The following is a 14245-nucleotide window of genomic DNA, read 5'->3' as shown; positions in this document are numbered from 1 at the left end:
CATAACCCTAATATCGAAACCTGACAAGGATATTACAAGAAAATTAGAGGCCAACATCTGTTGTGAATATAGATACAAAAATCCTAAACAAAAAGTTACACATATAATTGAGTAATATATTAAAATGATAATACCATAATGTCCATGTTGGGAAGTATTATTAAAGGAATATAAAGTCTGTTTAACCTTTGAAAATTCACTGCATTAATAGAATAGAAGAGAATAATCATATGGTCATCTTAATTGGTACAGAGAAAGCTTTTCATGTATGTTCATTTGATAAATTTGATAATTATGATAAAAAATAAGCAAATTGGGAATAGAGGGTACATTTTTAATCTGATAATGTATCTATCAAAAATGTTTTTCAAACATAATACATAATGAAATACTGAACATTTTTCTCCTGACTTTGGAAACAAGATAAAGATGTTCACTGTAAACACTTATCTCCAACATTATCCTGTAATTTCTAGACAATGAATGAAGACAAGATAAAGAAAAGGAATAAATATTGGAAAGGAAGATATAAACCCATTTTGTATATATGGAAAATCTAGAAGGCTCTAAAAATATAGTAATAGAATTAATAAGTAAATTTTGCAATATTTTAATTGTACAGAAAAATTAATTGTATTACTCTATACTATCAGAAAATGGTTGAAAATGAAATTTAAAACACCATTTACCACAGCATCAAAAGCCACCAATTACCTAGAGATAAATTTAATAAAAAATATGCAGTGCTGCTATACTCCATGACTTTAGGGAAAAATTTCCGTAACAAGACATAAAAATACTTACCATATGGGATTAGATGAATAAATTTGACTACATGAAAATTAATAACCTCTTTACTGAAAAAAGTCATATAAAGGCCAGGCGTGGTGGCTCACGCCTGTAATCTCAGCACTTTGGGAGGCTGAGGCTGGTGGATCATTTGAGGTCAGGAGTTCAAGGCCAGCCTGGTCAACATGGTAAGACCCCATCTCTACTAAAAACACAAAAAAATTAGCTGGGCGTGGTGGCGGGCACCTGTAGTCCCAACTACTCGGGAAGCTGAGGCAGGAGAATGGCATGAACCCGGGAGACGGAGCTTGCAGTGAGCTGAGATCTGAGATCATGCCACTGCACTCCAGCCTGGGCAACTGAGCAAGACTCCATCTCAAAAAAAGAAAAAAAAAAGCCAGGTGTAGTGGCGGGTGCCTGTAATCCCAGCTATTTGGGAGGCTGAGGCAGGAGAATTGCTTGAACCCAGGAGACGGAGGCTGCAGTGAGCCCAGAGTGCACCACTGCACTCCCGCCTGGGCGATAGAGTGAGACTCCATCAAAAAAAAAAAAAAAGTCATATAAAAAGAATTGAAAATAGTAATGACATCTGAGAAGGAACTAGAATTCAGCTGTATAAAGAAGTTTGTCAGTGGAAGAATTATGGACAACTATTCATTTTCTGTTGCTGCATATCAGATTACAGCAAATGTAGCAGCTTTTGTGCAAGAGTCCACACACAGCTGAGTCCTCTGCTTAAGGTGTCATAAGTCTCAAAAGATGTTGGCTCTACCTTGTTCTCATCTGGAGAATCAGCTGGGAATGAATCGGCCGCCAAGCTCATTCAGGTTGTCCTCAGAATTCATTTCTGTTGGTTGTGGATTCTTGTTGACTCTGGGTTCTTGATGGCTATTGGCTGGAGGCCACTCACAGTTTGTAGAGGCTGCCCATAGTTTTTTGTCACATGGTCTTCCTCAGTATGGCTGCTTACTTCATGGAGCTAGCAAGGAGAATCTCTAGAGTCTCTAGCAAGATGGAATTCATAATGAAACATAATCATAGGGGTGACATCCTGTCATCTTTCTTTTGATAAGAAGCTAGTCACAGGTGTTTTCTACACAACGACATGAACACCAGGGGGAAGCGTTAATGGAAATACCTTAGAGTGTGTCCATCACCACAAGCCAATAGAAAAATTAGCAAAAGACTTGAACAAGCATTTCAGAAAAAAACTATACAAATGGCATATAAACATGAAATGTGCTTAACCTTATTAGTAATGAGGAAATTAAAAAGTAAAGGTACAGTGCTCTTTTATTTACCATCAGATTGGCAAAAGATAAAGAACATTATATTTATACACACGCACACACACACACACACACGCAGAGAAAGAGAGAGAGAAAGTTTGTTTTAAGGGATTGGCTCACACAATTGTGAGGGCTTGCAAGGCAAGCAAGTAGGAAATTTTCAGGACAGGCTGGCAGGCTGAAAATTCCAGCAGGGTTAATGTTGCAGTCTTGAACCCGAGACAAAATTTTTTCCTCTTTGTGAGACCTCAGTCTTTTCTTGTAAGGCCCTAAGCTAATTGGATGAGGCCCACCCATGTTATGGAAATTAATCTGCTTTACTCAAAGTTTATCGATTTAAATGTTAATCACATCTGAAAAATATCTTCACAACAACATCTATACTAGTGTTTGAATAAACAACTGAGCACCATAACCAAGTTGACACCATCGCACACATCCATAAGTGTTTACCACTATGCCTGAAAATATTGTACCTCCTTAATGACTGTTACTTGTTTTCGTTTCTGAATGAGACTTTACTTGGGTCTTTATTTTCAAATAAGGTTATAAATCTGCCTGTGTCTTTCCAGATATACCCACACTGCTTTAGTTTGAGGCACTCAGCAGAGTTTTCTGGAATAAATAGACAGAATTATAGACTCATCTTATGTGTTCCTGAAGCACTCTGTTTTGTTCCCTTATTAAGCACTTAGCACTTGTTTGTATTCTTCACTACACTCTAGCTTCGTTGAATTTCAGGGATGGTATCTTTTTCTCCATTGTGAAAACCAGTATATTTTCCAGCATATAGTAAGCTCTAAATATTTGTTGAATGAATGAATGAGCTGGAAATATTTTCATGTAATTTTTAAAGCGATCTGACATTGCATTAGCATATGATGTTATTCTCAACTTGCTTAAATGCTATTAAGAATTTTACTTCTTACTTTTACACTGTTGGTGGGACTATAAACTAGTTCAACCATTGTGGAAGACAGTGTGGCAATTCCTCAAGGATCTAGAACTAGAAATACCTTTTGACCCAGCCATCCCATTACTGGGTATATACCCAAAGGATTATAAGTCATGCTGCTGTAAAGACACATGCACACATGTGTTTATTGTGGCACTGTTCACAGTAGCAAAGACTTGGAACCAATCCACATGTCCATCAATGATAGACTGGATTAAGAAAATGTGGCACATATACACCATGGAATACTATGCAGCCATAAAAAAGGATGAGTTCATGTCCTTTGTAGGGACATGGATGAAGCTGGAAACCATCATTCTGAGCAAGCTGTCACAAGGACAGAAAACCAAACACCATATGTTCTCACTCATAGGTGGGAATTGAACAATGAGAACACTTGGACACAGGGTGGGGAACATCACACACCGGGGCCTATAGTGGGGTGGGGGGAGAGGGGAGGGATGATAGCATTAGGAGATATACCTAATGTAAATGACGAGTTAATGGGTGCAGCACACCAACATGGCACATGTATACATATGCAACAAACCTGCACGTTGTGCACATGTACCTTAGAACTTAAAGTATAATTAAAAAAAAAAAAAATTTTAGTTCTTTGGCCACATGCAGTGGCTTAAGCTTGTAATCCCAGCATTTTGGGAGGCTGAGGCAGGAGGATCACTTGAGCCCAGGTGTTTGAGACCAGCCTGGGCAACATCTTGAAACCCTGTCTCTACAGAAAAATATGTAAATTAGCCGGGCACGGTGGCCTGTGCCTGTAGTCTTGAAGGCCAGAGGATCAGTTGAGCCCAGGAGGTTGAGTCTGCAGTGAGCCATGATCGTGCCACTGGACTCCAGCCTGGGCAATGGAATGAGACCCCATCTCACACACAAAAAAAGAGAATTTAAATAAAATTTAATTTTATTGAATTGAAAACAATTCAATAAAATTTGGTAGAGATGCTTTGCTCTTGTGGATAATCAATCTGATAGAGACACATAGGTGAAAGTTAAAGACCAATAGGAATTAGGAAAATTTCTGCCGTACAGTATGTATGTTTTAGTCATACTGTTCACATTTACCTATTATAAATGTAGATATTTACCCAACAAGGGGTGTTTACCCAACAGCCATTGATCATGACAAATATGGCAAATATTGCTTAAGTTTCTAGAATATCGTGAGGCCCCAGGCAGGAATTTATAATTTATTTGTAAATAATCTGCTTTTTTTAAATAAGGAAAAAATCCATAAAAACACAAATATATTTAATAAACATACACACATAAATAATTCTTATTTATCTATCTCCTTTCTTTTAATTTTTAAAGGTGTTTTGTCCAGTCTGAGTCCTGTGAATTCTAACCATGGACCAGTGTCTACTGGCTCTCTAACTAATCGATCACCCGTAGAATTTCCTGATACTGCTGATTTTCTTAACAAGCCAAGCGTTATCTTGCAGAGATCTCTGGGCAATACACCTAATACTCCAGATTTTTATCAGCAGCTTAGAAATTCTGATAGCAATCTGTGTAACAGGTAAGTTTCCCAACTGTTTATTATTTCTGTTTCAAAATGTTGATTACAGTTAAGTCCTCAACATTTTGGATAGGTTCTTGGAAACTCCAGCTTTAAGCTAAATGACCATAGTTTTTTTCAGTGTTATAATGAAATGACATTATTTGAAGATGTGCTGTAAGTTGTTTCACTTAAAATGTCAGTTTTCAAAAACTTATCGACGATATTGAGGACTTTACTGTATTTTAATAAAGTATTACCAGTTTTCTAGTTCTACGTTATAACTAGATAGTGGATTCAGCCTATATTCTTTTTCTTATTTATCTAGTAGTTTTTATTCTAAATAAATATCTTCTCATTTTAGTGGTTATTAATTTTTTAAATTAAATGGTCTCCATCTAAGGTAAAATATAATGGTATTCTACCCATCCTAAGATCTTAGTAAATATTAAATTATTTTAGTACACACTACTTTAGTACCTATTCATAGTACCCGGTAAATGGTGTTTGATCTTATGTCTGCTTTACTAATAGTAAGGGTTTACCTCAGATCCAATGTTGACTTTTCAAAAATATTTTGTTTCCTTCAAGGACACACAGATACTTTCTAGGTTAAAGCCTTTTAACTTTATAGAGAGATTGGAATATTAGGATGTGTTGCAGTTGGGATCTTGGTTAAAAATTAAACAGATTTTCTAATTGTGTTCAGGTAAAAAACTTGTACCTCATTTACCATATATGTTTATCTATTTTATTCTATAAGCTGTGGACATCAAATGCTGAAATATGTTTCAACATCTGAATCAGATGGTACAGATTGCTGCAGTGGAAAGTCAGGTGAGATTACAAAAGTCATATGTTTTTGAGTTTAAGAGAAATTTCTTACAGTGATTTTTAGAATGGGAAAATGAATGAGTTTAACTTCAGTTTATCCATCTTTAAAATTAAGATTATTATTTTTTACCCACTTCACAGAGGACTTATTTAGAACAAATTATAAGTAATAGATGGTGAAAGTAATTCAAAGAATAAAAATGTCCCATACAAATGAATGTAGTCTTCTTAGGTTATGTCTATTGTTTATAAATAGTGGAATTATTTATATTAAACATTGAAATTTGTTCTGCACAATCTAAATCCAAAAGATTTTGCATAAATTTTTTATGGAATAAAGAGGAGTTGTTTTAAAGTGTGGTTAATTATATCATTCTGAAATATTTTGTATCCTCATACAAGAAATATTGTGTTGATGAAATTATAGTTGTTTTATAACCTTAAAATTTGATGACTCAAACTACCAGTAGTAGTTAACTAAGTAACTCAGACCAACATTTCCCCTGAGGGCAGCTAGAAAATGTGGACGAATTATTATTTTTTTTTAAATCTACTTGAAGCCATTGAAGAACTAAAAAAACCTTATGAATCACCAGTACAAGATCTGTTGGAAGATAGAACTCCAAGAAAGTGAGCCTGGAGTTTGGGGCTATCAAAAGAGTGTATGCCAGTTCCACAGAGACCAATGACTGATAGAATGAGCAATTTTATTAGCAGCTTCATGGGACTAGGAAGACAGAGACTAGAGTTGAAGGCTTGCTATGGTATGGATAACTTGATAAACTCTAAAGTGTTGTACCCTAAGAAAAGAGTTAAACCAAAAATAGATAAGCCTTTTCAGGGATTATAGGCTCTTCTCAATCCCTTTACATACCATAAAACTTACCCTTTTAAAGTGTGCAATTTAATAGTTTTTTGTTTTTTACATTTTAAAGGATTGTTAACAAATAAAATAAAAAGACTAATTCTTCACAAACTCTTCCAAAAAATAGAAGAGGAGGGAACACTTCCCACCTCATTCTTTTTTTTTTGTATATCATTACAAGGGAATTCAGTTCAGCAATTAAAGGAATAAACTTCTGATACATGCTGCAACATAGATGAACTTCAAAACATTATTCTAAGTGAAAGAAGCCAGGCTCAAAAGATCATATATTATATGATTACATTTATATGAAATTCTTGAAAGACAAATTTATAGAGACAATAATCAGAACAGTTGTTGCATAAAGTGAGAATAGGGATTAACTATAAATAGGCATGAAGGAACATTTTGGGTGGGGGTGTTGAGAATGTTCTAAAATTGGATTGTAATGATTGTTGATAACTGCAAATATACTAAAATTGTTAAATTGTACACTTGTGGGCTGGATGTTTGTGTTCCTCCAAAAATTCATGTGTCGAAATCCTATACCCCGATATGATGGTATTGGGAGGTAAAGCCTTTGGGAGGTAATTAGGTCATGAAGGTGGATCCTTCATGAATGGGATTAATTCCCTTATAAAAGAACCCCAGAAAACTCTCTAGCCCTCTTTCCCACCATGTGAGGATACAATGTGAAATCAGTAGTCTGCAACCTGGAAGAGGGCCCTCACTGGAACTTGGCCAGGCTGGCACCCTGATATCAGACGTCCAGCTTCCCTAACTGTGAGAAATAAATTCCTATTTTTTTATAAGCCACTCAGTCTGTAGTATCCAATTATAGCAGCCTGAACTAAGCCATTTTACAATGGGTAGATTTTAATGGTATGTAATTTATACTCAATAAAGTTTTTAAAAGGAACAATAATTTATTAAGTGACATATTTCTTTGGGTGGACTAGCCTCAACTGGGAGATTCTCACCTGAGGACTTTGATGAGATTGCAGTCAGTGCAGTCAGATATTGGTTGGGGAAGCAGTTATCTGAAGGACTGATTGGGCAGAATTTCCAAGATGGATTACTCATGTGCCTGTTGGCTATTGACCAGTCCATCTAAATATGACCCCTCCATGGGCTTCTTCCAGTTTGTTGGCAGCATTCCAAGAGAGTAGGACGTGGAAACTACCAGTTCAGTTAATGGCTGAACTCAGAACAGAGTGTCACTTCTGCCATATTCTGTTATCAGAGCAGTCATGAGGCCTGTTGAGATTCCAGAGGGTTGGTAAATAAATGCTCTGTCTTGATAGAGGAGTGACAAGAATACATTTCAGAAAAGTGTTTGGGACAAGAGATAGTGTTGTGGACATCTTTAGAAAAGAAATGCTTCATTTACCTCACCTATTTTTATGATTATCTGTAAGATAACAGTTATTAGGAGTTCATATCATTAAAAAGTAAATTATGTAATATACCTCAAGTGCAAACAATTTTTAGATTAACTGCTATTTTAGAATATCATTGTAGTTATTGCCTTAACTTGCCAAGAATACTTGAATAGTCTAAATTTAATTTCTTAGACTAAATGTTTTTCATTTGGAAAAAATAATATTTTCTAAACAGTGATACTTCCAGATCATCATCTAATCAATTAATGATTGGTATATTCATTGTATTAAGTTGAGATTATACTGACATTTATTAATCACCTATTATGTATAACATCTTGTAAGACAGGTATTATTATCCAAATTTTACAGGGGAGAAAGCTTGCCATTATTAAGTGCGAAAATCAGGATTTGAACCTAGTTTTCTGAAACTCAACTCCAATGATTACTCTTAAGTTTTTTGTTTTTTTTTTTTTTTTTGAGACAGGGTCTTACTCTGTCACCCAGGCTAGAGAGTACAGTGGCACAATCATGGCTCACTGCAGCTTCCAACTCCTGGGCTCAAGCAATCTTCCCTCCTCGGTCTTCTGAGTAGTTGGGACTACAGGCATGGGCCACCATGCCCGGCTAATTAAAAAAATTTTTTTTTGTAGAGATGAGAACTCGCTCTGTTGCCCAGGCTAGTCCCAAACTTTTGGCTTCAAGTGATCCTCCCACCTTGGCCTCCCAAAGCACTAGGATTATAGGTATGAGCTGTTGTGCCTGGCCAAGATCTCTTTTTACAAAAAAACAAACAAAACTCTACATATTCAGCTTATAGCATGTAATTATCATATAATCAGCACCCAGATCCAGAAACAAAATAAGAGGCTGGCCAAAATGGCCAACTAGAAGCAGCTAATGTGCACTGCTGTCATGGAGAGAAATAGAAGGGGTGAGTACATACAGCACCTTCAACTGAAACATCCATGTACACATATTGGGATTCATCAAGAAAACAACCCACAGAGAATGTAGAAAAGCAAGGCAGGATGACTGCCCACCTGGGAGTGACACCGAGCCAGGGGAGCCTCCCTCACCCAGGGAAGCATGAGTAAGTGAGCAACCCTGGGGACCCATGCTTCTCCCATAGGTCTTTGCAACCCTTGGGTCAGGAGGAGACCCTCCTCGTAAACCCACTGCACCAGGGCTTGCAGTCTGATATGCAGAGCTCTGTGGCATCTTGGCAGAGTAGGTGCTCAGGCACATGCGGAGCCCCAGGAGCTATAGATATTTGGGTTTCTAGGCAAAAGCAGCTGCAACTTGGCAAAGTAGGAGGTTAGACCCCCATACAGACCCCTAAGAAGTAGCTGAATTCAGGGGTCTGAGCAGCAATGGTCTTCAGGTCCCATGTCCACAGCATCTTGCAGGATAAGACCACTAGCTTGGAACTCCAGCCAGCCACTGGTAGCAGTGTTGATGGAGCTCCCAGAGGGAGGGGTAGGCTACCATCTTTGCTGTTTTGCAGCCTTAGCCATTGTTGCCTTCAGTGTAACCACCCTACAAAAATGCAGCCAGCTTGCTTTTTTATGTGGGTCCCTGACCCCTCTTCTCCTCACTGGGCAGGGCCAAGGTAACCAGCCATGCTTGCCACTGTTTTTCAGCTGGCAGTGGTTCTGAGCCTCCCTGGGATAGTGCTCTCAGGGGAAGGGACAGGCTGCCATCTTTGCTGTTTCACAGCCTTAGCCATTGTTGCCTTCTGGCTCTAGGAAGTCCAAGGTGACTAGGTACTGGAGCCATCTCTCACCACAGCACAGTAGCTCTATGGGAAAGCAGCTAGACTGCTTTTTCACATGGGTCCCAGATCTCATTTCTTTTCACTGGGCAGAATCTTGTGACCAAGGTCTACAACTACCCCTGCTGGTGTTTTCTGTCCAGCAACAGTTTCAAACTTTGCTGGGACGGAGTTCCCAGAGGGAGGGGCAAGCTGCCATCTTTGCTGTTTTGCAGCCTTAACCATTGTTGCCTTTGGGATTTGGAGAGTCCAAAGTGACTGGGGGCTGCAGCAGACCCCCAGCACAGCCCAACTGTTCTACAAAAAAGTGGCCAGACTGCTTTTTCACACAGTTCCTCAATCCTGTTTCTCCTCACTGGGTGGGACCTCCCAACTAGGGTGTCCAGCCATCTCTGCTGGTGTTTTCTGGCCAGCAGCAGTTTCAAACCTCCCTGGGATGGAGCTCCCAGAGGGATAGGAGGACTGCCATCTTTGCTGTTTCACACCCTTCACTGTTGACACCTTCAGGTGCTAGATAAACCAAGGTGACTAGGTACTGGAGTGTACCCCCAGCATACTGCAGCAGCCATACAGAAAAGTGACCAGATTGTTTGTTACATGGGTTTCCAATCTCATATCTCTTCACCGGGCAGGTCCTCCTGGCCTGGGTCTCCAGCTACCCTCACCTCCAGGCTATCAAGCCAGTAGCAGTTCTGTAACTCCCTGGGACAGAGCTCCCAGTGGGAGGGGTGGGTTGCTATCTTTGCTGTCTCACAGCCTTAGGCTCTGCTGTCTTCAGGCTTTGGAGAATCTGTGGGGACCAGGGGCTAGCTGGTCCATACCTGAGCACAGAGTGGGGCTCTGAGCACAGAAAAGTGGCCGGACTGTTCTCCACATAGGTCCTGGTCCTCACTTCTCCTCTCAGCCTGGTACTCTAGCACAAACACGCTGTCCCTGTCTGACCACATCAATCAGAGGCAGCCCAGCAGTTAAAGGAACAGCCACATGCAGAGATAAGAAAGAACCAATGCAAGAACTCCAGCAACCTAAATGGTCAGTATCTTATGACCTCCAAACAACCACACTAGTTCTTAACCAGGCTGAGCTGGCTGAAATGACAGAAATAGAATTCAGAATATGGATAGGAACAAAGATAATCAAGATCAGGAGACTGGCAAAACCCAATTCAACAAAACTAAGAATCACAATAAAATGGTACAGGAGCTGACAGATGAAATAGCCAGTAAGAAAAGGAACCTAACTGATCTGATAGAGCTGAAAAACACACTACAAGAATTTTATGATGCAATTGCAAGTACAGCAGAAGAGACCAAGCTGAGGAAAGAATCTTGAAACTTGAAGACTGACTCTCTGAAATAAGAAAGTAAGACAAAAATTATTTTAAAAAGAATGAAAAGGAATGAGAAAAACCTCTAGAAATATGGGATTATGTAAAGAGGCCAGATCTACACATCATTGACATCCCTGACAGGAGAAAGCAAACAACCTGGAAAACATATTTCAGGGTATCATCCATGAAAACTTCCCCAACCTTGCTAGAGAGGCCAGCACGCAAACTCAGGAAATACAGAGAACTCGTGCAAGATTTTACTCAAGAAGATCATCCCCAAGATGATAATCATCAGATTTTCCAAGTTTGAAATCAAGGAAAGAATGTTAAAGGCAGCTAGAAAGAAAGGGCAGGTCACCTATGAGGGGAACCCGATCACGCTAACAGTGGACATCTCAGCAGAAACCCTACAAACCAGAAGAGCTTGGGCTCCTATATTCAACATTCTTAAAAAAAAAAAAAAAAAAAAAAAAACTTCAAGAATTTCATATCCAGCCAAACTAAGCTTCCTCAGTGAAGGAGAAATAAGATCCTTTTCAGATAAGCAAATGCTGAGGAAGTTTGTTACTACCATTTGTTACTACCAGACCCACTTAAAAGAGATCTTGAAAAAGCACTAAATATGAAAGGAAGAACCATTACCAGGCAATACAAAAAAACACAGTTAAGTACACAGACCCAGTGATGTAAAGCTACCACACAAGCTGGCTTAATAACCAGGTAACAGCACAATGACAGGAACAAATCCACACACATCAATACTAACCTTGAGTGTAAATGGGCTAAATGCCCCATTTAAAAGGCATAGAGTGGCAAACTGGATTTTAAAAAAAGTAAGACCCAATGATACGCTGTCTTCAAGAGACCTATTTCACAGGCAGTGACACCCATAGGCTCAAAATAAAGGGATGGAGGAAAATCTACCAAGCAATTGGAAATCAGGAAAAAGCAGAGGTTGCAATCCTAATTTCAGACAAAACAGACTTTAAACCAACAAAGATCAAAAAAGGCAAAGAAGGGCATTACATAATGGTAAAGGGTTCAATTCAATAAGGCCTAACTATTCTAAATATATATTCACCCAACACAGGAGTACCCAGATTTATAAAGCAAGTTCTTAGAGATCTACAAAGTGTCTTAGACTCCCACACAGTAATAGTGAGAGACTTCAACACTCCACTGACAGTATTAGGTCACTGAGGCAGAAAATTAACAAAGATATTCAGGACCTGAACTCAATATGGGACCAAATGGATCTGATAGACCTCTACAGAACTCTCCACTTAAAAACAACAGAATGTACATTTTTCTCATTGCCACATGGTACATATTCTAAAATCAATCAGACAATCCTCAGTAAATGTAAAAGAACTGAAGTCATGCCAAACATACTGCTGGACCACAGTGCAATAAAGATAGAAATCAAGACTAAAAAAAACCACTCAAAACCATGCAATTACATGGAAAGTAAACAACTTGCTCCTGAATGACTTTTGGGCAAATAATGAAATTAAGGCAGAAATCAAGACTTTTTTTAATATGAATGAGAACAAAGATACAACCTACAAAATCTCTGGGACACAGCCAAGGCAGTGTTAAGAGGGAAATTTATAGCACTAAACACCCATATCAAAAAGTTAGAGAGATCCCAAATTAACAACCTAATATCACCACTAAAATAACTAGAGAAGAGAGAGCAAACCAACCCCAAAGCTGACAGAAAACAAGAAATAGCCAAAATCAGAGCTGAACTGAAGGTGATTGAGACACAAAAACACCATCCAAAAGATGAATGAAACCAGGAGTTGATTTTTTGAAAAAATTAGTAAGATAAATAGGCTGCTAGCTAGACAAATACAGAAGAAAAGAGAGAAGATCCAAATAAACACAATTAGAAATGACAAAGGGGGTGGTACCACTGACCCCACAGAAATACAACCATCAGAGACTACTATGAACACCTCTTTACACACAAACTAGAAAACCTAGAAGAGATGGATAAATTCCTGTACACCTAACCCCTCCCAAGACTGAACCAGGAAGACATGGATTCCCTGAATAGACCAATCAGAAGCTCCAAAACGGAATCTGTAATAAATAGCCCACCAACCAAAAAAAATAAATAAAAATAAAAAAAGCCCAGGACCAGATGGATTCACAGCCACATCCTACCAGATGTACAAAGAAGAGCTGGTACTATTTATACTGAAAGTAGTATTACAAAAAACTGAAGAGGAAGGACTGAAAATATTACAAAAAAATGAGGAAGGACTCCTCCCCAACCCATTCTGTGAGGCCAGCATCATTCTGATACCAAAACGTAGCAGAGACACAAGAAAAAAACAAAACCTCAAGCCAATATCCTTGATGAAAATTAATGCAAAAATCCTCAACAAAATACTTGCAAACCAAATTCAGCAGCACATCTAAAAGCCAATCCACCATGATCAAATAGGCTTCATCCCTAGGATGCAAGTTTGGTTCAACATATGCAAATCAGTAAACCTGATTCATCACATAAACAGAACTAAAGACAAAAGCCACATGATTATCTCAATAGATGCAGAAAAAGGCTTTTGATAAAATTCAACATCCCTTCATGTTAAAAACTCAATAAACTAGGTATTGAAGGAACATACCTCAAAATAATAAGAACCATCTAGGAGAAACCCACAGCCAACATCATACTGAATGGGCAAAAGCTGGAAGCATTCCCCTTGAAAACGGGCACAAGACAAGGATGCCCTCTCTCACCACTCCTATCCAACATAGTGTTGGAAGTCTTGACCACAGTAATCAGGCAAGAGAAAGAAATAAAGGGCATCCAAATAGGAAGAGAGGAGGTCAAACTATCCCTGTTTGCAGACATGATTCTATATCTAGAAGACCCCAAAGACTCGGCCCAAAAGCTCCTTAAGCTAATGAGTAACTTCAGCAGAGTTTCAGGATACAAAATCAATGAACAGAAATAACTAGCATTCCTATACACTAACACAGCCAAACCAAGAGCCAAACCAGGAACACAATCCCATTTACAATTGCCACAAAAAGAATAAAATACCTAGGAATACAGCTAATCAGGGAGGTTAAAGACCTCTACAATGAGAATTACAAAACACTGCTCAAAGAAAGCAGAGATGACACAAACAAATGGAAAAACATTCTGTGCTCATGGATAGGAAGAATCAATATCATTAAAATGGTCATACTGCCCAAAGCAATTTATAGATTCAGTATTATTCTTAACAAACTACCAATGAAATTCATCACAAAACTAGAAAAAGCTATTTTAAAATTCATATGGAACCAAAAAAGAGCCTGAGTAGCCAAGGCAATCCTAAGCAAAAAGAACAAAGCTGGAGGCATCATATTACCTGATTTCAAAGTATACTACAGAACTACAGTAACAAAATAGCATGGTACTAGTACAAAAACAGACACATAGACCAATGGGACAGAATAGAGAGCCCAGAAATAAGGCCACATGCCTACAACCATTTGATCTTTG

At 38.4% G+C, this 14245-nt stretch overlaps 1 protein-coding gene across 3 annotated transcripts in view; it reads left to right on the top strand.

Annotated features, from left to right (window-relative positions):
* The window catches only part of PDE3B (phosphodiesterase 3B), a 221748-nt gene that overhangs the window by 168642 nt on the left and 38861 nt on the right, over positions 1–14245 (top strand). For all 3 annotated transcript variants that reach the window (XM_054441644.2, XM_063671133.1, XM_054441643.2), the window contains 2 exons: positions 4366–4573; positions 5316–5389. In XM_054441644.2, coding sequence (XP_054297619.2) covers positions 4366–4573; positions 5316–5389 — 282 coding nt within the window. The remainder of the gene's footprint in view (positions 1–4365; positions 4574–5315; positions 5390–14245) is intronic.

This window comes from Pongo pygmaeus, chromosome 9 (assembly GCF_028885625.2).
Source record: "Pongo pygmaeus isolate AG05252 chromosome 9, NHGRI_mPonPyg2-v2.0_pri, whole genome shotgun sequence".
In the NCBI taxonomy this organism is placed as follows: Eukaryota; Metazoa; Chordata; class Mammalia; order Primates; family Hominidae; genus Pongo; species Pongo pygmaeus.
Note: the sequence above shows the minus strand (reverse complement) of the source record. Positions and strands in the feature narration are given on the sequence as shown.